We start from the raw sequence: 21,989 nt of genomic DNA, 5'->3' as shown, positions 1-21,989 counted from the left end.
AGTTCAAAATGGAACAGTCAAAGAAAGAGTTCTTGCCTGTGTTACAAGGTGTGAAATTGAGTAAGACTCAAAACCCGACCACGGCAGAAGATAGAAAGAGAATGAAAGTCATTCCCTATGCCTTGGCCATAGGTACTATAAAGTATGCCATGTTGTGTACCAGATCTATTGTATACCCTGCACTAAGTTTGGCAAGGGAGTACAATAGTGATCTAGGAGTAGATCACTGGACAGCGGTCAAAATTATCCTTAGTGGAATAAGGATATGTTTCTCGATTATGGAAGTGACAAAAGGTTCGTCGTAAAGGGTTATGTCGATGCAAGTTTTGACACCGATCTGGATGACTCTAAGTCTCGATCTAGATACATATTGAAAGTGGGAGCAATTAGCTAGAGTAGCTCCGTGCAGAGCATTGTAGACATAGAAAATTGCAAAATACATAACAGATCTGAATATGAAAGACCCGTTGACTAAGATTCTCTCACAAGCAAAACATGATCACACCTTAGTACTCTTTGGGTGTTAATCACATAGCGATGTGAACTAGATCACTGAATCTAGTAAACCCTTTGGGTGTTGGTCACATGGCGATGTGAACTATGGGTGTTAATCACATGATGATGTGAACTATCGATGTTAATCACATGGTGATGTGATCTAGATTATTGACTCTAGTGCAAGTGGGAGACTGAAGGAAATATGCCCTAGAGGCAATAATAAAGTTATTATTTATTTCCTTATTTCATGATAATTGTTTATTATTCATGCTAGAATTGTATTAATCGGAAACATGATACATGTGTGAATACATAGACAAACAGAGTGTCACTAGTATGCCTCTACTTGACTATCTTGTTAATCAAAGATGGTTATATTTCCTAGCCATAGACATGAGTTGTCATTTGATTAACGGGATCACATCATTAGGAGAATGATGTGATTGACATGACCCATTCAGTTAGCTTAGCACCCGATCGTTTAGTATGTTGCTATTGCTTTCTTCATGACTTATACATGTTCCTATGACTATGAGATTATGCAACTCCCGTTTACCGGAGGAACACTTTGTGTGCTACCAAACGTCACAACGTAACTGGGTGATTATAAAGGTGCTCTACAGGTGTCTCCAAAGGTACTTGTTAGGTTGGCGTATTTCGAGATTAGGATTTGTCACTCCGAATGTCGGAGAGGTATCTCTGGGCCTCTCGGTAATGCACATCATTTAAGCCTTGCAAGCATTGCAACTAATGAGTTAGTTGCGAGATGATGTATTACGGAACGAGTAAAGAGACTTGCCGGTAACGAGATTGAACTAGGTATTGGATACCGACGATCGAATCTCGGGCAAGTAACATACCGATGACAAAGGGAACAACGTATGTTGTTATGCGGTCTGACCGATAAAGATCTTCGTAGAATATGTAGGAACCAATATGGGCATCCAGGTCCCGCTATTGGTTATTGACCGGAGACGTGTCTCGGTCATGTCTACATTGTTCTCGAACCGTAGGGTCCGCACGCTTAAGGTTTCGATGACAGTTATATTATGAGTTTATGAGTTTTGATGTACCGAAGGAGTTCGGAGTCCCGGATGAGATTGGGGACATGACGAGGAGTCTCGAAATGGTCGAGACGTAAAGATCGATATATTGGACGACTATATTCGGAGTTCGTAAAGGTTCCGAGTGATTCGGGTATTTATCGGAGTACCGGAGAGTTACGGGAATTCGCCGGGGAGAAGTATTGGGCCTTATTGGGCCATACGGGAAAGAGAGAGGGGCTGCCTAGGGCAGGCCGCACGCCCCCCCATGGCCTAGTCCGAATTGGACTAGGGGGAGGGGCCGCACCCCCTCCTTCCTTCCCTTCTCTCTTCCCCTTCCTTGTCTCCTACTCCTACTACTTGGAAGGTCTCCTAGTTGGACTAGGAAAGGGGGAATCCTACTCCCGGTGGGAGTAGGACTCCCCTAGGGCGCGCCATAGAGAGGGCCGGCCCTCCCCTCCTCCACTCCTTTATATACGGGGGCAGGGGCACCCCATAGACACACAAGTTGATCATCGTGATCGTTCCTTAGCCGTGTGCGGTGCCCCTCTCCACGATATTACACCTCGGTCATATTGTAGCGGTGCTTAGGCGAAGCCCTGCGACAGTTGAACATCAAGATCGTCACCACGCCGTCGTGCTGACAGAACTCCTCCCTGAAGCTTTGCTGGATCGGAGCCCGGGGTGCGTCATCGAGCTGTACGTGTGTCAAGAACTCGGAGGTGCCGGAGTAACGGTGCTTGGATCGGTCGAACCGGGAAGACGTACGACTACTTCCTCTACGTTGTGTCAACGCTTCCGCTTCGGTCTACGAGGGTACGTAGACAACACTCTCCCCTCTCGTTGCTATGCATCACCATGATCTTGTGTGTGCGTAGGAATTTTTTTGAAATTACTACGTTCCCCAACAGTCCTGCATTGCTGCCCGTTCCTCCAGCCAGGTTTGCAGCGCCGGCACTGAAGATGAAGTAGAAGTAGTGATCCCCTAGTGTCTTGGTTCCCTCCCGAACATGGCTTTGAAAGGTGTCATTCCGATGGCCGAGTGATGCGATGAATTGTACCAGAATTGCGCCAGGGGTACCCAGAAGCTCCAGCGTTTCGGGCATGCCTGAACAAAGCAATGTAGGTAAGTTTCAATGCACTGGTTTACCCTCTCTGTTTGGCCATCAGTTTGTGGGTGGTTCGCCGTGCTCATTCTCAGCTCTGTGCCTGCATATTTGAACAGTTCTTGCCAGAAATGGCTGGTGAAAATGGGGTCGCGGTCAGATACAATTGCCCTGGGAATCCATGGAGCTTGTACAGTTGTTGCATGCATAGGAGAGCCACTTTAGCTGCAGTATAGGGGTGAGCCAGGGGTAGGAAGTGGGCAAACTGTGTTCTTTTGTCGACCACAACGAGAAGGCAGTTGTATTGTCCTGACTGCGGCAGTCCGTCCACAAAGTCCATTGTGATCAGATCACATGACTCTTTGGGTATTGGCAACGGCATCAACAGCCCCGGCGAAGCTGTGCGGTCTGGTTTGGCCTGCTGACAGACCTAGCAGCACCGCACATACTGCTGCACGTGCGCCTTCATCTTGGGCCAAGCAAACAGCCTGCGAATGCGGCAATATGTCACCGGGAAGCTAGAGTGACCACCCATCGGGCTGTCATGGAAGGCTGCGATGATGTGTTGTTGCATAGTTGTGGTTCCTCCCAGCCAGATGCGGCCACGGAAACGAAGCAGCACGTTCTGAAGTTGGAATCTTCCTTTTGGATCCTCTCGCACAGCCAGCTGCTCGAGGAGTTTTTGCGCTTGAGTGTTAGTGTTGTAGCTGGTGACAATATCTTCGAGCCACGCTGGTTGGCATATGCTGAGGGTGTGCAGCACCTTAGATGTTTTTGCTCTGGACAGGGCATCCACGGCTGTGTTCTCGGCTCCCTTTTTGTACCTGATGATGTATCGGATCCCCGAAAGTTTAGTGAAAGCGCGTTGCTGCCATGGTGTCGAAAGCCTTTGCTCCGCCAGGTGTGTCAAGCTGCGTTGATCAGTGAGGATGGTGAATTCAGCATGTTGGAGGTAGGGGCGCCACTGGTCCACAGCTACAATAACTACCAAGTATTCCTTCTCGTAGGTCGAGAGGCCCTGGTACCGGGATCTCAGGGCCTTGCTCATATATGCAATCGGGTGGCCATCCTGTTGCAGTATCGCCCTAATCCCTTTGTCACAAGCGTCAGTCTCGACTATAAATGGCTTGGAGAAGTTTGGTAGTGCCAGGACCGGAGCTTCGATCAGATGTTGCTTAAGCAGTTGGAAGGCTGTTTCTGTAGCTAGTGTCCACACGAACGGCACCCCTTTCTTTAGCAGGTTAAACAGAGGGCAAGCAATGATCCCAAAGTTCTTGACAAATCGCCGGTAGTATCCGGCTAGCCCCAAGAAGCTACGCACCGCCTTGACGTCAGTTGGTGTCGTCCAGTTGGATACGGCTCGTATCTTGGTTGGTTCTATAGATACTCCCCGGTTGCTGATGACATGCCCAAGATATGAGAGACTGTGCTGGCCGAACTCACACTTGGACATCTTCATGCGCCATTGATCTTGGCGCAAAAGTTGCAGAACTTGTCGCAAATGATCGACGTGGTCTCACAGCGTCTTACTGAATACAAGTATGTCATCGAAGAAGAGGAGCACACACTTGCGGTTGACTAGTTTGAGAGTTGTTGTCAGTGCTCAATTGAACGTGGACGGTCCACCAGCTAGCCCGAAAGACACCACAAAGAATTCATAGTGGCCTGAGTGCGTCTGGAACGCTGTTTTATGCTCTTCACCTTCTGCCAAGCGGATTTTGTGATAGCCTGGGCGAAGATCCAACTTGGAGAACCAGGCTGCACCGTGCAACTCGTCCAGCAACTCTTCGATGATAGGCACAGGGTACTTGGTGATGTAGGTGATGGCGTTGAGGTGTCTGTAGTCGATGTAGAGTCTCCACGTCCCGTCCTTCTTCTTGACAAGGATGGCTGGGGAGCAAAAAGAGCTACTGCTTTTCTGTATGATCCCCTTGCGAAGGAGTTCTTCGACTTGAGCATCAATCTCCCTCTTGTGCTCTGGTTTGTGCCGGTAGGGCCGGATGTTCACAGGTTGGGCTCCTGGGATGAGAGGGATCTTGTGGTCGCAGTCGCGACGAGGCGGTAACCCTTCTGGCTCCTTGAACACGTCAGCAAATTCCTCCAGAACTACTTGGATCTCTGGCGAGTTGGTGGTGTTGTTGTTGTCTTCGCTAGCAGTTGCGTAGATCAGCGCCATGTGGGTGATGGCGTCGGTGTTGCACAGGTGTTGGAGCTGGAGGGCGTTGATGACCGTGCAAGTCGAAGAAGTAGCTTCGTGCCCACGGAGGCGAATCGGGCCCGCGGGCGACGAAATCTCGATGAACTTCGCCCGCCAGTCTATAGTCATGGGACTGTGCTCCTCGAGCCAGTCCATGCCCAAGATTGCGTCGTACGTTCCGAGGCCAGCACCTTCATATTCATCGTGAATTGGTGCCCTTGAGTGCACCATTGGCACTGTGGCACACTTGAAGAGCAGTTGAGTGCTCCCCCGTCAGCCACGCGCACTTGATAAGCGCGTGGAAGAGGCTGAACACCCTGGATGGCTGCCGCAAGCCGCTCGTTGATGAATGAAGTGGTGCTGCCGGAGTCGACAAGCATCAACACTTCGCGCCCTTGGATCCATGCGCGTAGCTGGAATGCCTTGTTCGATACACCCCCCCCCCCCCCCCGTCAGGACAGGCTTGGATATGGCCATGGCCACTTCATCTGGTGCGGCTTCGAACGGCGTTGGCGTTGTTGTCGCGTCGATGCCGAAGAGCTCCAGAAGTTCTTCGACTACGTGGAGTTGGACCGACGTAGGGCAGGCGTGGTCGGGTCCCCAGCGCTCACCGCATTTGAAGCACAGCCCGCGCGCACGCCGGTAGTCGCGTAGGGCCTTGAGCTTGGAGGAGTCGGCTCGTGCGGCGTCCGTGCCGCGGCGGTCCGTGGCTGGTGCTGGTGGAGTTGTGCGCGCCGGTGGGGCTGGTAATGGCATCGGTATGCTGAGCCGCGGTGACGCGTCGGGAGGGCGCGTTGGAGTAGGGCGCTGCACCTTCGCGCGAGCATTGTCAGCCACCTCCTCCTGGAGCAGCGCCAACGCGCATGCCGTGTCCAGATCAGGCGGTCGTTACACCATGACCACTGCTCGGTATATCCGCTCGTAATCCTTCCACAAAACGGGTGAGAAAATAAAATGGGTGAATCGAATCGGAATAAGAGCTCAAATGATTAATGACTAATTCAAAGCGCTCGATGAAATCAGCTACAGTGGATGTCTTCTTAATGGTGTAAAATTGCCGAATGAGCAGTTGGTGGCGATCGCGACCGAAACATGTAGTTAACAGTGCAGAGAAGGACTCCCAATCAAAGCTATTGAGCTTCTTTTGGATTGATTGCAGCCAAATGGCCGCGGCCCCTGAGAAATTGAGTGTGGCCATGGGAACCCAAAATGTTTTGTGAATACCAAACATGGAAAAGTATTGTTCACACATCGTTTTCCACATGTTCGGATTTTCGCCCGAAAATTGAGGAAACGAAATGGAGGGATGGGCTTGTCCCAATCCCGCCAGCATTTGACTAGCATGAGCAAAAGGAGAAGATGAGATCTCGATCTGACCGTTGGCCGGGAGTGGCGGCGGCGCCTGGAACGACCCCCCCCCCCCCCCCGCGATGTATGTGGAAATCGCCGTGGTCCTTAGACCCTTGAGGGGCGTCCTCATCGCCTTCTGCCAGGCCCAATTTGTTGGTGGGCAGCGCGGACGGTGGCGCCACAGAACGCAGCGGCGGCGCGGCCCCGTTGTTGTCGGAGATGGGGTTTGCCCACGCCTGCTGCAGAGCGGTGACCGCGTCGCCCAGATCGGTGACGCGGCGCTCCAGATCCGGCCGCCATGCGACGTGATCATCGAGATGGGAGGTGCCCGCGGTGAGGGCCGCGGTGAGGGCCGCGGTGTTGGCCTCCATCGTCGTCGTGAGCTTGTCGAGGTAAGCTTTCGCCGCTGGATCCATGGCTTCGATGGCGTTGCGGCCGTGGCGAATCCCTCTTGTCTCGATGATGTGAGCCAGATCGGGCGGAGGGAAGGTGGATTGCTGGCGACTGATACCAGATGTTAGGGACGAGCTAGGGACGAGATCGATCTAGTATTTCTCTCGGTGGCAATATGGTCAGGATACAATGTTGAGTACAAGAATGGATCGAACAAGGAAGAACTAGGGTTCGTGCCGCCACCGGTTTCGTGATCCACTGGATGAGGGGGAGAGCAGGGAGCGGTGCCTTAAGTAGTCGGGGCCACTGGGCCGGGCTGGTTGTGCCATTCCGGGCCAAAGTAGCGCGGGTTGCCGCGTCAGGCACGGCTGGGCCGGGCCCGGGTCTTGTTAGCCGGTGGGGACGAGTCGTCAGGGGCGCTAACAATAGCTTCACCAAGTCTAAAAGACTTTTGTTGTTAACTCAATGACAACTCATTCTAAACCAGAGGGTACAATCCCAAATAGATCTGACGAATCAACCAGAAGCTGTGTAATTGAAGGCGAAGGAACAAACCTACACAATTAAATCTCCAGCTTACATTTAACTGGCATTAGATATAAAATTCTCCCAAGTGCAAGTCATGTCAAATCTGTAAACGCGGTACTCTCTCTATTTTTATATACAAGATCACAAACTCGTATTACAGGTATGAAGGTAAAATTCAATGTCTATTTTGCAAACCAACTTTTCTTTTCGTTACTGGAATAATGAATACGCATCGTGCACGCAAGAAAGGAATAGGAAACTGAGTGGGTGCCGAGCAAGGAAATAACTAGTGTCATTATGACTGCATGCATGAAAATATTAAAGTTGCTACTACCTCCGTCTAGGTGAATAAGTCATTCGCGTAGTTCTAGGTCATCGATTTGAGCAATTAAATATGTGTTATATGTCATGAAAAGTATATCACTAGATTTCTACACGAATGTAGTTTCTAAATATATATTTCTTGTCACATATAATACATATTTAGATAGTTAAATTGTCGACCTAGAACTACGCGAATGACTTATTCACTGAGACGGAGGTAGTAGTACGAGAAAGTATCATTAATATTTAATTTTTGCGTCGATTACTATTGATGGCCTTATATATAGATGCAAATGTATATTTTATAGTGACCTCGTTTAATGAAATGGGGTAGTATTACAGAGAGCCCATGCATTTTGGTAGTACAATGTGGCCGGGTAGAGATGGCAACGACCCCTCAAAAAAAATGTAGACATGGCAACGATTCGATTGTTTGCCTCTTCGTGTTGCAATTAGTGCATGTTTTTCCATGCGTGTCTATGCCCATGTTCTTTCTCCTACCTTCCCTTCTCCCCCATTTTTTATTCTGTCACTGTGTGTAGGCCAGCTTTAGTCTTACCCTTGCTAGTATTCAAATATCACGAAATGAAAGCAAATCCAATGTACAATGGCTCATCCAATTTCGTTATGGAAACTCCCTCACAAATATAAATAAATTGATGAAAAGAAACATATACTCGGTAGTAGTATTTATTAAGTATAATAAAAGGCGTCAATGACCAAACGTACTCATGTCAAGAGTAAAACCTGAAGACATTTATGGATGTGATTCATGTAACGTGAAAAAACTTTGAAGGTTTCGAGTTCAGGTTTAAAAGTGCAAGAAGGTAAAAAATGGAAGAAAACTATGACGCCAAACATACATACAAGGACCAAGGATGCATCTCCTGACATTGGCATCCGTAACTTTCACCCCAGACGTATAAAAAGAGCACAGAAAATATGCAGCCGCCGCCGCCTGAGACATCTAAATGATTTTCCAAGGACAAATCAGTCAACCAGCTTTTGCATTTTTTAACAGGGCTTCAGGAAGAAGCTAAGGAAACAAACTATTGTTCTCTCAACTAGATAAATATATAAATAAATACCCCATCAACAGTTATTTTCTCCTAAACTTGTCGGCCTGTTTTCCGCAAGAGTCTGGATAGTTCTGAGATTATAAACACTTTGGCCACTCATGCATTTTCAATCATTCTCCAAAAGAGAGTAAAGTTTTCCAACAAGAGGCTCCAAGGCAGAGGGACGTCATAGCTATATTTTCTCTCTTTGATCAAAAGATGTGCCCCTTTTGAACACGAAAGAGAAGCAGCAGCTCAGCAAACCCTTCCAGAAAGGAACGATGTAAGATGAAGCTAGAGAACATTGCAAAATACTAGTACTACTAAATAGACACCTACAGAAATCAGCAGTGCAAATCAGCAAAAGATTTAGGACGCTGACAGAAGAAAGGAACAATACAAATAACAGTAAAAGTGAGATAAGCAATTCGTCATTTCATAAAGTAGCCCAGAAAACACATTATTTTATTCGGGGAAAAAAGGTTAAGATACCTCATGCCTCTGAACAAAATTCCACTGGCTTTTGGACCAACAGTCAGCTATGCTGAGTTGCCAGATATTGTACATTAAGAGGTGGAGCACCAAGGAACAACACGGTTGTGCAAGATTAGATTACAATCTTGACCACTAACTTGCGGCACCTACAGTAATCAACAAAATATGCTACTACATGGCTAAGGTCTGGCCATCCATCAACCTTAAAGGTGCAAGTTGGAATTTATGCAATAAATAAATGAGCTGGTAGACTACTAAAGTACCTCCCTACCAGTAGGCTTCATCTATCTAAACAGATATAGAAAATGTAAATTATCATAAATTACACTATCTGCTTCAAATGGTCTCAGGAAAATAGAAGACCTATCTATGGCTACGAACTCAATCAAGCTACAGAATCTATCTTTCCTGGAGCCCACGGGCAAAGGGCTGGATACACCGAATTCCCTGAAAAAGCACTAGGCTTTACACCTTCAATTTGTTCTTTTCAAACCACTAAGCACATAAGTTATCACCCCCTAAATGCTACAAGTGACCAAAGCAGAAACCCTTAGATGCTAACTAGAAACCGGTTAGAACGTTGATAAGTTCCATAGATTATTCCCTTATCCCCCCCTAACTTTTTTCTTAATTAGTTAAACTTTCCAGTCCTCATCATAAACGTCACAATCATTCTTGCACCTTTTTATTTATTATTTTCCTTGCCTGGTCTTGACATGTTCACCTTAGGTATAATTTACAGAAAAAGTTAAAAGTTTAAACGGGGATTATTTGGTGGACCAATGCAAGGAAGATCATGCCAAAGATGCTCTGCATCAAGCTGATTGTGACATTAAAATTTGTGGGGTCAGTAGTGAGGAAGGGGGCAAAAGGAAAGGCCGGAAAGAACAGCACTAACTGCATCTGGAAGGCTGGAGTGCTCGTAACCACCATATCATGATGGATTTTATTACAAGGCATCTTGTGATTATGTGACCTGCGAGAGTGCACAATAAAAGTGGAATCAACTAAGGTGAACTGGGTCTAACACATGTTGAACTCCATTGCTCAGTCGAAAGTATGTTTCTTCAGTAAACTAATAGATTTTCATGTCAGGTATAAGAGTAAATAAACACGAAAAATAAATATAAGGCATAAGAAATGGTATTATCAAACTAATACTTTGGATTAGAAATATGTGGATAGTCAACGAAACTTTGGACACTGATACAGGGTAGAATAATCTGAATAAACCAGCATCTTGTGAAAAAGTATTTTTCAAGATTATATGGATGACAAGAGAAGAATGATGCGTTCTTGCATCACAATCCTGCAACCCCCATTCATTAGTGGCCTCTGTGCATGGAAGATTCCTCACATTTTCAGGCTTTCATACCTACAAGAAGTGGGCACCTAAGTTGATCATCAGATCTATAATATAGCATATATTTAAATTAACACTTGCCATTAAGAAAATGGAAAAACTGAGGCATCACAGAAAGGGCCCATAAAGTAAAAGGCAATAAGAGTTCCAAGTCTTAGAACAGGGGCTAATAAAGGAAAAGTGCTATGTGACATTCCTATGCATTTTGCGGATAGATCAAACTGACCTACTATGGAATAAATTAATTAATTAAAGAAGCAGGTAATGTTAGTAACAGAGAAATCTCTGTCTAATCATGCCACTTCGTAATCACCTAACTTCATTCCTTTGTTTTGTACTTAGTGTGACTCCTGGTATAGTAAAGAGATAGCTACAAATCTAGCTTTTGCAGATTACACAAATCATACTTTGCCTTGTCCCCAGCCATCTACAGGCCTTCTCGTTAGTCAATGATGTACAGCCATAAAATCCTTCAAGATGTTATTCAGTTTCAGCACAATCCAAACTCAGTCACTAACGCAAGAGTTGTGTGTGTCTAATATTCTAAGAAAATTCGCAGGGAAAAGCAAAGATGTTAGAGCAATACACTTTCAGGGTAGAGGTGCGATTAGATTTGTTCAATAGAAACAACGATGTGCTAGCAAATACATATTTGAGTGCAAGACAAAATGAATCTGCTTTTGAGTCCTGCCTATGGTTCAAAGCACTGCAACTTGATGGTGTGAGCTTTCATGTGAAAAACTGATGAAATAAAATGTATATGCAGATATAGGAAAATAGAAATCATTAAACAGACAAATGTTGATGGATATTCATTATTACGCATATTAATATATCTGAGTAGGGGATTTTATTATGATGAGATTCAATCATCCATGTACTCAGATATATTGAAATTATGAAATATGAGCATTCAGTAATCAAGAATATACTGGAAAAGGTGCATTGGCAATAAGATAATGATCCTGGGCATTATCATTGGATTTAGTTCTGTTATGGTCAGAAACAAACAACAAACTAATATCATGATTGTTTCACTCCTCGTAGCTCACATAATTATAGTCTTACTAACTGAATATCCACGCATTGGTACGGAACTTATATAAAAACCAACTTTCTACTTACATAAAGTAAGGCAACTTAGAAATAGCCACATGAAAAATCAATCAGAAGGCATATTTTGCAAACCCTAGAACAAGATGGTGAAAATCATGGAGATGACACCACCAGTCACAGAGTTACTTTTGGTGGAGGGGAGGTGGATGGCAGACAGATTATCACAGCATGTTAAAAAAATTGCAGTCAAAGGTCAGGTAGTGTTTAATTGCCTTATGTACTGCCAAGTCTTTCACTATACAGCATGTACAAGAGACAAAACCATTAACTATCTGCTAAAATAAATAGCAGAAACTGAACCATGCATTCTTCTGTCAAAAGAATAAATAGCAGAAATCTCACTTAAATATCCATTTCCAGTTAGTGATGCACTGAGGCTGTAGATGCCATTATTCTCTAAATTGGTAGAATGTAGAGGTGTCAACAATTTTATAGAATTACCACACCATGCACATACAATAAATCAGTAGATACCATGATGCACTAGCCAAAGTAATGACTGCCAGGAACTTATTCTTAAAGTAGTCGCTGGACTGCTTTGACTACAATGGACAGGAATTGGGATCAATTTTCACTTAAGCAAACATTTATTGCTGTTTTCTGCTTATCTTCTACGGGGCAAAAAAGTTACCAAACTTAAAAATCATGAATCTAATCAGCACTAAGTTGATTACCAACTACAGATAAATAAAAGACAATCTAATACACTGGCACTGGATTATTCCATTTTACTCCCTGCTAGAACTCTACAATGCAGACAGAAAAGGATTCAAGCATGCAAACCCTACTTGCAGTAGCTTATCATTCAGTAAGGGTAAAAGAGAAGCAGGGGAGAAGAAAAAACTGCCGGAAATCAGCGTATGATGGGTTGGTGGACTATTCCATATTTGATAGACCTCATCAGTATTACTAGAGTCTGTCACCCAGTGCCCATCAGGATCAAAAGTAGTCAATTAGTGAGGTGCAGCAAGTATTGGTACTGAGGCAGGAAAAGAATGTAGTGCTCACTGAGCGGCCATTATGTTCATTTTAAGTTGATCATCTCCTAGTTTACCTTTCGGTTTCCCAACCGAGGAATACACACAAAAAAATCCTAAAAGACAGTGGCTCATTTTAGAGAAATGTAAAACAGAGTATCACAGTATGGAAAATACAGGAACTCAAGCCTATATCTATGAATTACCTAAACGAAAATTTCGCATTTGCTTATATACTCCATTGTTTTTTTAGACTAAGTTCTAATTCTTAAGTTGCAACCCAACAAGCTCGATAAACTTACGAGCCACAGTTATGAAACGAAGCATAATCTGAATTTTCCAACTCACATTTTACACAAAAAAGCATCATGTCGTCAGATAACAATTCTTGCCCCCAAACATTGACATACAGCAACACAGGGAGCAATTAGCAGTACATTCTTATTGCAACGATTCTGTGAATCTTGTGAACAAGCAGCAGATAAGCAAACTCTAACTTGTCTCAGGCTTCGAGCAGAAAGGCACATCTCTACACGCCCTTTCACCTCGGCGCCGCGAAAGTCACACGTCCTCCCCGCCACGGCTGCCGCCTCCGCCTCCGCCGTCCAGGCCCTTGAAGCCCTCGGACACCGCCCGCGCGCGGTTCTGCGCCTGCCTCTCCACCGCCACGAAGTAAAGGCCTGCGCAGCGGCAACCATCAGATCAGATCGCGGCACGGAGCAACCACGAGGACGCGGAGACGGAATGTAAGGGAGCACCATAGTTTAGGGTTTTGGTTCAGGTGCTTACTCACGGCGCTGCCGATGGCGCACATCCAGAGGACGCGCTGCGACCACCTGTCGCCAACCACACCTCGACCGCCCATCCCCATGCCGCCGCCGCCGCCGCCGGTGAGGCAGATGCTGTGCTGCGCGCCTGCTCGGTTAGTCCTCGGCGCTCCCCTCGTGTGTACTGACCGACAAGCGGGTCCCACCTGGTGAGAACCAAAGTAGTGACTGGTTCTTTAGCTGGGTTGGGCCGGGCTGCGGAGTGTGTCTAAGCTAAGCCCAGTTTGACATACTTCTTTCTTTCCTGTTCCTCAAAAAAAAATCCTTCTTTATCTCTTCTCAACCTCAGGCGCTCAAAAAAAAAAATCTCTTCTCAACCTCTGCTAAAAAGAATAATCTCTTTTCAACCTTTGTTTTACTTCAGTTTTCAACCATGTGATTTTGGATCTTAAATGTCTTGTTTTTTTGCGGGAAAATCTCTTCTTATTGTAAAAATGAAAAGGAGATAAGTATTGTATCATTGGTGGTGATACTTAGAGCATCTCCACTTGATTTGGCCCCGCAGCACACCCGGCGAATATGTTTTTGCGTTTGCGCCAGCGAATTTTTCGCCCTGGGCGATCGAGTTCCCAGCCGCGCCCTCAGGTTTCGGCCCCCAGACACCCAAAAAATCAATCTTGTCTTTCCCGCTGCCCAAAAAACGCCACAAGTTCAGCGATCATCATACACAGTTCACCAAAGGAAACATAGACACGAAATGCATGAAAACGCGGGCTCCTATGGTGTGGGACTGGCCGGGGCAGGCGTGGACGCAGGTGTACTCGGCGTCCGCGTGGCTTCTGTGCTCGGGCTGGTGGTCGGCATCGGCACTGCTTCATCTCTCGGGCCTGGGCATCGGCGTTGCTGTCGGCGTGGGCGTAGATGCGGTGGTCGACGCCGGCCCGGGCATCTGGTTCAAGATGAGGCCGTGCTCCGTCAAGTACCAAGCCTTGACCTGCTCGTCCATCGTCGACATGTCTACCGCGGCGACGTTGGTCCTGAGAAGGTCGAGCTTTGCGCCCTACTTCATCATCAACGCTGACCACCGCTCTTCGGATTTCTCCTCCCTCTTTGCAACGTTGTTCTTGGCGTCGGCGATGCACTGCTCGATCGATGATTGCAGTCGTTCGGCAGCGGGTGTCGCGTCTCTTGCCGCATTGGCTCTTTTGTTGCCATCAGGGCGCCCATCTGCCGCCCCGGGGGCAGGCGCGTCCGGTTTGTACGTCTCCTTGGCCTTGGCGAGGGTGATCTGGGCCTCGCTCCACTTCTGGCACGACTCGGTCCTGGAGAACACGTGAAGGAACTTGAACTCTTGGCCGTTGTTGTCCTGATGATACATGTTGAACATCCGAACCATCTGCACGACCGAAGAACAAGTGTCGGCGACGTACATTGCGAAAGAACAGAGCCGGCGGCTGGACATACCTGACCCTCGACGTTGGCGCCGCTTTCCGGGCGAGCCGCGACCTCCTTGACGATCACATGCCATTTGTCTCCGCCCCTCCTCCGCCTCCTCCTCCGCCTGTTCTTCCTCCTCCACCTCCTCGGCATCGTCGAGCTCGTCGTCCATGTTGACAGCGGTGTCCATCGTTTCGTCTTGTGCGTGGAACCCAGACAGGAAGCGGCGGCGACCGAACCGCTCGTGATGATCTCGTCCATGTCGGTGTCGATGGCGTCGGTGCTGCTGAACTGTGGCGCCGAGCCGTGTGCGAAGGGTAGGGCACCCCGGCGCAGAGGCAGCGTAGGCGAGGCTGAGTACGCCGTCAGCGAGTAGTTGTACTGGGTGTGGAGGCCGACGGTGAACGCGGGGAAGGGAGTGCGCTGGTCGGGGTTCAAGCCGGATGGGGAGGCTCGCGGCGGTGCCCTGTGCGGGAAGGTGATGTTGGGTTTTGAAACCGCCATGTGTGTCGCCGTCGGAGTAGCCAAGCGAGGGTGCATAGCCCCATTGCGACGGGGGCGGCGAGAAGTTGGCCGGCGACGCGACGCTCTGCTCGCTCCCCCACGCGGCTTGTGTGTCGTGGTCGGGTGGAAGGTTCATCCCCGCGCGAGAAGCCTCTCCCTGCTCTGCCGCCGCCACCGTGTCCCTAGCCCTCTTGACGTTGAGCCTGTTCCGTTGGTCGGTGATAACCGCCTCCCGCGCTGAACATCCGTCATCCGCCCTCCACTTGGCGTTTGACATGCCGGGTGGCCTTGCCATCGGCGCCCTCGCCTTCCTCTGCTTCAGCTGGGTGGAATTGGCGGCAGCGGCGTGAGGGAGAAAACTGCGGGAAATCGACCGGTGTCGTCGACAGCGCGGGCCCACGCGCCTTTTCGCTTCGGCCGGCGCCCCCAGGTGCCCCTGGGAGGCTGGGTTCGGCTCGGGTTCGCCGATTGTTATTTCGGCTCAAACCGGCGGTAAACAACCTAATTGGTTTGTTGCCAAATATTGGCTAGAGATTGGTTGCATGCCAATTTCTTTTGCCAAACTCACAAAAGGTTGCCAAATGTTGGCAAGTTTTGATTTTGCCAAATGTTGGCTTAGCCAAATATCGGTAGCAAACCAATCAGCCTCGCTCTTACCTCCAACAACCAGGCAATGGTGCCAACGGAAAGTTGGGTTGGGGACGGCTTATTAGAACGCATATGGCCAGTAACAGGATTGGAGGGCTGCGGCGAGCGTGCTGCTCGTCGGTCGATGAGAACAGAGGCGGGGCAGGGAGGAAACGAGAAGCATTGTAGGAGCGTGTGTGGTTGGCTGGTGGAAGTCACAGGGAATTGGACTAGGTTCGAAGTAGGGATAGCTACCCGGCTTGTTGGGCCTTATCGTTGCCAAGAACCCCTACTTCCCATGAGAAACTTAGGTTACTTTTTCCTCAAAAAAATAAAACTTAGGTTACTTCTTTTCTAGAGCATACAGATTGCACTTTGTTTACTCCTTTGTTCAAAAGTACAAGCACATTTTTATTGGTCAAGTTTAAAGTTTGATCATGAATTTGTTTTCCAAATTAATTGCTAGTCGTCGCAAACAAGAAAAGAATGCATTGCTAGCCGTTACAAATGGCAACTACTCCCTCCGTAAACAAATATAAGAGCGTTTAGGTCACTACTTTAGTGATCTAAACGCTCTTATATTTCTTTACAGAGGGAGTAGAAAAGAAAACATTGTCGAATAGAATCGCAATTCTATTGATGTTTTGTCAAGTAACATGCATATCATTTGCTTATTGTTTGTCAAAACTTGAAGTTGGACAATCAAAATTATGCAATATACTCCCATTGTCTCAAAATGTAAGACATTTTTTGACACCACATTTTGAGACAGAGGAAGTAATTATTAATGGTGGGAGTACTATGCATGGCAAGTAGTTAAATCTCCATGGTCTTTGAATTGAGCTAATGGCTATGCTCTCAAATTTTGATGGACATCACTAGCTGTGGCAATATGTTCAGAAATAATTACACAAACAACAACAATGTAAAAAAGATACCAAAGTTCAAAATTTATCACTATACAACACCACCTTCTAAAAATGTTTTCTTATGCTAGGAAAGTGCTTATTACACAATTCAAAACACAATTTTCTGGATATCTAAGAGTTTGCTTACTTAAAGCTTTTGAATGTAGAAGAATTACATGATTAGATTTTTTTTAACAAACCAACGGTACTACTTTTACTAGTCCATTGGAGAGCCGAGATGTTAGCAAATTACAGTAGAACATTCGCAATAGGATTAAAACGTATGTACATGTAAACAGACAAGCTAAAGAATTGCACAGGAGGAAGCCTGGGAATGCACATGAACTATCTAAACATTTTCCCTTCCAAGACCAAAAAACCCGTCAAACTCCAGTATCACCACCAGAGATGATGCCAACACAAATATTTACCATGATGGACGAGCATAAATACATGGGAAACATTACATGGAAGTGGAAGGTGGCAGACACAATTTTGAAAGCGTGTGAGTAGTAGTTAGCATCATAAGTTCATAACTATGTTTGAAGATCGCATCCAGTTGATAGCAAAACTGTTCCAATGACTATTGCAACAATCAATATCCTTCCCTAAAGAAGCAGCCCAGCCTATTCTTTAACCAATATGAGATTATGGTCCATCCCTGTGGCGACTTGTAAGACCTCTACTCCTTCCAAGGTATCGATGAGACAAGGCTCTGCCTCATCCATTGAGCTGCCCAAACCTAGTCTGCCATTTCGTCCAGATCCCCAAGCCCAAACTTCTCCGTTCGACATGAGAACAATGGAATGAACACGGCCAGCTGCGGCTGTTATTGGCTTCTCACCAACCAGATAGTTGACTAGTGCTGGGGCATCCTCTTGACCAGGTCGTCCAAGCTGGGAGCTGCAGTTCCATCCCCATGATAGGACACCAGTTTTAACATTGTCAGTTCCTTTGGTTGATATATGGCACAGAGCAAGCGAGTGGCCAGCACTCGCTGACAAAGAGAATGGGATGTAGCTTATGTCGACAGGAAGCAATTTGGCCCAGCCTGACTTCCTACCAAGTTGTCCATAAGTGTTGTCTCCACCACTCAGTACAGTGCCATTAGCTGGTTAATGCGTAAATCACATGAGAGGAATATAAATATAACGGAACTGAAAACTCCGACACCCCCCAAAAGGTACAGTTTTAGATGATTGTTGTTCATTTGTCCAAAGCTGTGCACTCCTATCTCTGTTTTTGGTGCTCATGCATTAAAAAAATCTCCGTCATACTACATGCACAAGACTTTTATGCTTTCACAGCGGCCCAGCTCCTAGTTTTCTATGTTAATACAATGAACGAATCAAATAAGAATAGTCGGAAAGAATGCTGGTGCTTGAAAAACCTGATGCAAATTGGCAATATATATTTACTATTCATTTCTGAAAAATATAAAGCTGCTATTTCCAAGTTCGAACTCATTGTGAATACTAAAAAAAATATGCAGACGCAACAATGCCCTAAGTCCTATTAAACACTACTACCTTGAGAGAGAGAGAGAGAGAGAGAGAGAGAGAGAGAGAGAAATAAGTACAACAGAAACATTATGCATAGCAAGTGCGCATAAGAGCTTCAATTTTGTAGGTGAAAAGAAATACTCACAGCAGAGAATTAGGGAATGATCAAGTCCACAGGAAACATCAGACACATCAAGATGAGTCACTTCATGAACAAGAGAAGGTTCCCAGATGATGGGCATATTGTCTTCGCTCCGAATTTTGTCCGCAACCATCTTTTCAACAGCCTCCAACATTGAACTCGAATACTTATCCCTTGTTTTCCCAATGTATTCTTGTGGAGAAGGTGCTTCGGTACTTTGACCCATATCTCCTAACCTTCCATTTTCTGAAAAACCCCAACCGAACAGCCCTCCATCCTTTGTCAGTGCCATGGCATGCCCCCATCCAAATGATACCTACCATTTTCGCTTCATTAAACCATTGCCTCACTAGTGAGCAACATCCAATTAGTTCATTTCAGGGCAAAAGTTATCACCTTAAGAACATCGTAACCAGCAAGGGCCTCCACTCTAGAAGGCATTGTGGCCTCCACAATGTCCTTGCCAAGCCCAAGTTGGCCACGCTTTGATCTCCCCCATACCCATAACGAGCCATCGCACCCAATTGCTGCGGAAACAACACCTGAAGCGGATACAGCTCGAACTTGAACATTCTCCAATCCTCTCACCTGTTCTGGATTGCTCCAAGTATTCCTGTCATTTAGCAGAATGGTAAAGCATTGCACCTATACACTTGGTAAGTGTTAAATAACACCTATGAATAACACAAATAATCAGTTGAGGTTTTGAGCTACAATTTTAACTCATGCCATTGGCTAGTATTTTATTTAAGGCTAGCATGGGCAAGAAAAATATGGTTGCATCATACCAGTATGGTTGATGCTTGCTTTCCATGTTAAGGTTTGAATGCTCTGATCAGAATAGACTCAATATGAAAACTGAAAGCAGTGCAAGGTGTGCGTGTGCGGCATACATCAGCAAGTGGCCACGTTATTATATTTCAATAAAGAAGTGACCACGTTATGTGAGCCATTCTTCAGCATCTTTGTTATGCTGGTAGTACTGAACAAGCACATCACTGTTGCTCATTATCTGGGCCAGAAAGAAATGGTGCTTTATACTGGAATAAATAATTCATCGCTTTGGCATGAACTCATACTGGCATACATAACCCCTATCATGAATCATGATACTCTGCAGACTTCAGTAAAATTGCAATGGGTATAATTGATATAGGTAAGTAACACCAACTCATTTAGTTCAATTCATATACTGACTCGCCTCGAAGGGCAGAGGAGATGGGGAGGAGGGTTAGATCACCTCGGGGCCTGGAGCCCGCGGCCGAGCTGGCCCTCTTCGTTGCGCCCCCACGCCCAGACCTCCCCGGCAGAGGATACGGCGAGGGAGTGGTAGTGTCCGGCTGCGACCGCATCGACGGACGGCGGGAGGGAGGGCACGGGCGTGGGGACGTAGACGTCCGCGGCCGGCGCAGGCTGGCCGACGGCCCCGTGGCTGTTGTCACCGAACGCGTACACTACGCCGGAGCGCAGCGGCGGAGGCGTCCCGCCCGCTGCAAACGCGGAGAGGAAGCGGCGGCGGAGGCGGGAAGCGGAGGGGCGCGCGCGGAGGAGGGGAAGCATCTGGGCAGGGCAGACGAGGATCCTCTGCCGTTCGGCAGGGTGCCGTTCGACCACTGACTGATGGACCCATCGGGGAACAGGCCCACATGGCAGCGCCACAACGGCAGGAGCCGCACGTCAGGGGAGCCGCTTCTGGGCAGGGCAGCCGTCGAGGAGAGACGAAAGAAGACGGCGACGGCTGCGTCGCGGATGATCTAACCTGGACCGGTTAAAAGCTGGCCCAATTCCAACGCGTTTCTTGGCCCGGCCCGATTTAAGAACTTCGTCACAGTAAGCATAGAAGAAACCACAGCCACAGCCACTCAGATTTGCTTGCATCCTGTGATAAACCTTTTCCCAAAATTCACGTGTGTTTTTACAGCAACAATTCACTTTATTTTGACAGAAAAATCACATGTAGCTTTAAAATTTCTCATTTGTAAATAACCATTTTATTTATGAGAATTATAAAAAAGATACAGCCACTAGCGTTTGTTGTCTTTTCAGTTTTTTCAGATCGGTTTGTACGTGGTTTGTACTATGACCTTTATGATATAAATGAGACACGTATTACTATGCAAAAAATGCACGTACAATAACCAGAAGAGGAGCGGGGAAAGAAAGACACAGACGTTGGTGAAGATGATGAGAGATGCAATGCACTAATTTTCATAGCACGATATAAATATTACAAGCATGCACGCAGCACGCGTACAAATTTACATTTTACACCCACCCTCGCATATATACCTCTCGCACGCTCACGTTTCCCACGACGACGGGTACCATGCACAGGACGACGATGCTCGGATCGGATCGGATGGATTTCGCCTAGTGGAACTTGAGGCTGGTGAGGATGTTGTTGTTGACGGGGTCGGAGAGGTGGTCGAGGAGGTTCTGGAAGGGTCCGACGCCGGTGAAGATGGCCTGCAGAGACATGCCGAGGAAGGCGAGCATGGCGAGGCGGCCGTTCTTGATCTCCTTGAGCTTGAGCTCCTTCATCTCCTTCTCGCTCTTGGTGCCGAACCCGAGCGGGTTGAAGATGGGCCCGCCGGGGTAGGCGGGGTCGCCGGAGCCACCGAGGTACTTCTCGAGGCCCAGGAAGTACTGCTTCCCCATGGAGCCCGGGTTGTACCAGTCCTGGAGCCGCCGGTGCTCCGCGAAGCCGATGAGCGCCATCTCGAACACGAAGAGCGTGTAGGGGTCGGCCCAGTACTGGTAGGTGCCCGCTGGCGGGATCGCGCCGGCCTGGAACCACGGGATCGCCGTCTCCGGGGGCACCAGGCCCACCTTGCCCAGGGCCTCCGGGGCGATCATGCCCACCACGCCCATCATCGCCGTCCGGCCGTTGAAGATCTCGCCGTAGGCCAGCCACCTGGGCTCGATGAACCCGCCGGTGCCCTCCGGGTCGGACAGCCCCAAGGGGTCGAAGCCAAAGTCACCGGGCAGCCTGCAAGGCACAAAACCCAACACCTCCAAAATCAGCTTCTCTTTGCCACACTGCCAACATACATACACCAGCTGTAACATGTTACGGCGCCAAGACTTACGTGCCGTCCAGGTAGGTGAGGGACTGCTTGGACGCGAACCACAGCTGCCTGTTGTCATTTTGCTGAAAGAGAAGAACAAAAGAGAAAGTTAGTAGCCACTCCAGCCAGCTCTAATTACTCCCTCCGTTCGGAATTACTTGTCGCAGAGATGGATGTATCTAGACGTATTTGAGTTCTAGATACATCCATTTTCGAGACAAGTAATTCCGAACGGAGGGAGTAGATCAGAAGAAAACATGCCGCATGGCTAGAGTCGAACTGACCTTGGCAGGGGGGCTGGACGATGCCCTGACGACGAAGGCGGACTTCCGGGAGGAAGACGACCTGGAGATGGAAGACTGCAGAGGCCTCCCAAGCAGCTGCCTCCCAGAGAGAAGACCCTGGGCCGCCATTGTTCCTGCAAGCTCCTCCTGCTGCTGCTCCGAGAGATGAGGCAGGCGTGGTGTGTGGTACAGACTGAGATGAAAGTGTGTGCTCCAAAACTCACCCACTGCTACAAAAGGAGAGAGGAACGTGCGCCTGAGGCTGGGCGGGGGTGGGGTCAGGGAAATCTTATTCCGATGTG

The 21,989-nt window shown here is 47.6% G+C and overlaps 2 protein-coding genes and 1 long non-coding RNA gene across 3 annotated transcripts; all 3 read right to left on the bottom strand.

The window, feature by feature from the left end:
• Nucleotides 1-12,774: 12,774 nt before the first annotated feature.
• LOC123136721 (uncharacterized) lies at nucleotides 12,775-13,457 on the bottom strand. Its single transcript, XR_006467246.1, has 2 exons — nucleotides 13,238-13,457; nucleotides 12,775-13,128 (listed from the first exon to the last, which is right to left on the bottom strand). It is a non-coding gene; the product is annotated as an uncharacterized lncRNA (long non-coding RNA).
• Nucleotides 13,458-16,932: 3,475 nt separating this feature from the next.
• LOC123136717 (ultraviolet-B receptor UVR8) lies at nucleotides 16,933-19,923 on the bottom strand. The gene is made up of 4 exons (XM_044556190.1): nucleotides 19,576-19,923; nucleotides 18,732-18,948; nucleotides 18,339-18,651; nucleotides 16,933-17,802 (listed from the first exon to the last, which is right to left on the bottom strand). The coding sequence occupies exons 1-4, from the start codon at nucleotides 19,893-19,895 to the stop codon at nucleotides 17,318-17,320; spliced, it is 1,335 nt and encodes a 444-aa protein (XP_044412125.1). The 5' UTR covers nucleotides 19,896-19,923; the 3' UTR covers nucleotides 16,933-17,317.
• Nucleotides 19,924-20,517: 594 nt separating this feature from the next.
• LOC123136719 (chlorophyll a-b binding protein 8, chloroplastic) lies at nucleotides 20,518-21,972 on the bottom strand. Its single transcript, XM_044556191.1, has 3 exons — nucleotides 21,688-21,972; nucleotides 21,425-21,486; nucleotides 20,518-21,324 (listed from the first exon to the last, which is right to left on the bottom strand). Exons 1-3 carry the CDS (start codon nucleotides 21,814-21,816, stop codon nucleotides 20,706-20,708), a joined length of 810 nt encoding a protein of 269 aa, XP_044412126.1. The 5' UTR covers nucleotides 21,817-21,972; the 3' UTR covers nucleotides 20,518-20,705.
• Nucleotides 21,973-21,989: the final 17 nt, after the last annotated feature.

The sequence above is a fragment of the Triticum aestivum genome, chromosome 6B (assembly GCF_018294505.1).
Source record: "Triticum aestivum cultivar Chinese Spring chromosome 6B, IWGSC CS RefSeq v2.1, whole genome shotgun sequence".
NCBI classification, from domain to species: domain Eukaryota; kingdom Viridiplantae; phylum Streptophyta; class Magnoliopsida; order Poales; family Poaceae; genus Triticum; species Triticum aestivum.
This window is presented reverse-complemented; position numbering and strand designations above follow the sequence as displayed.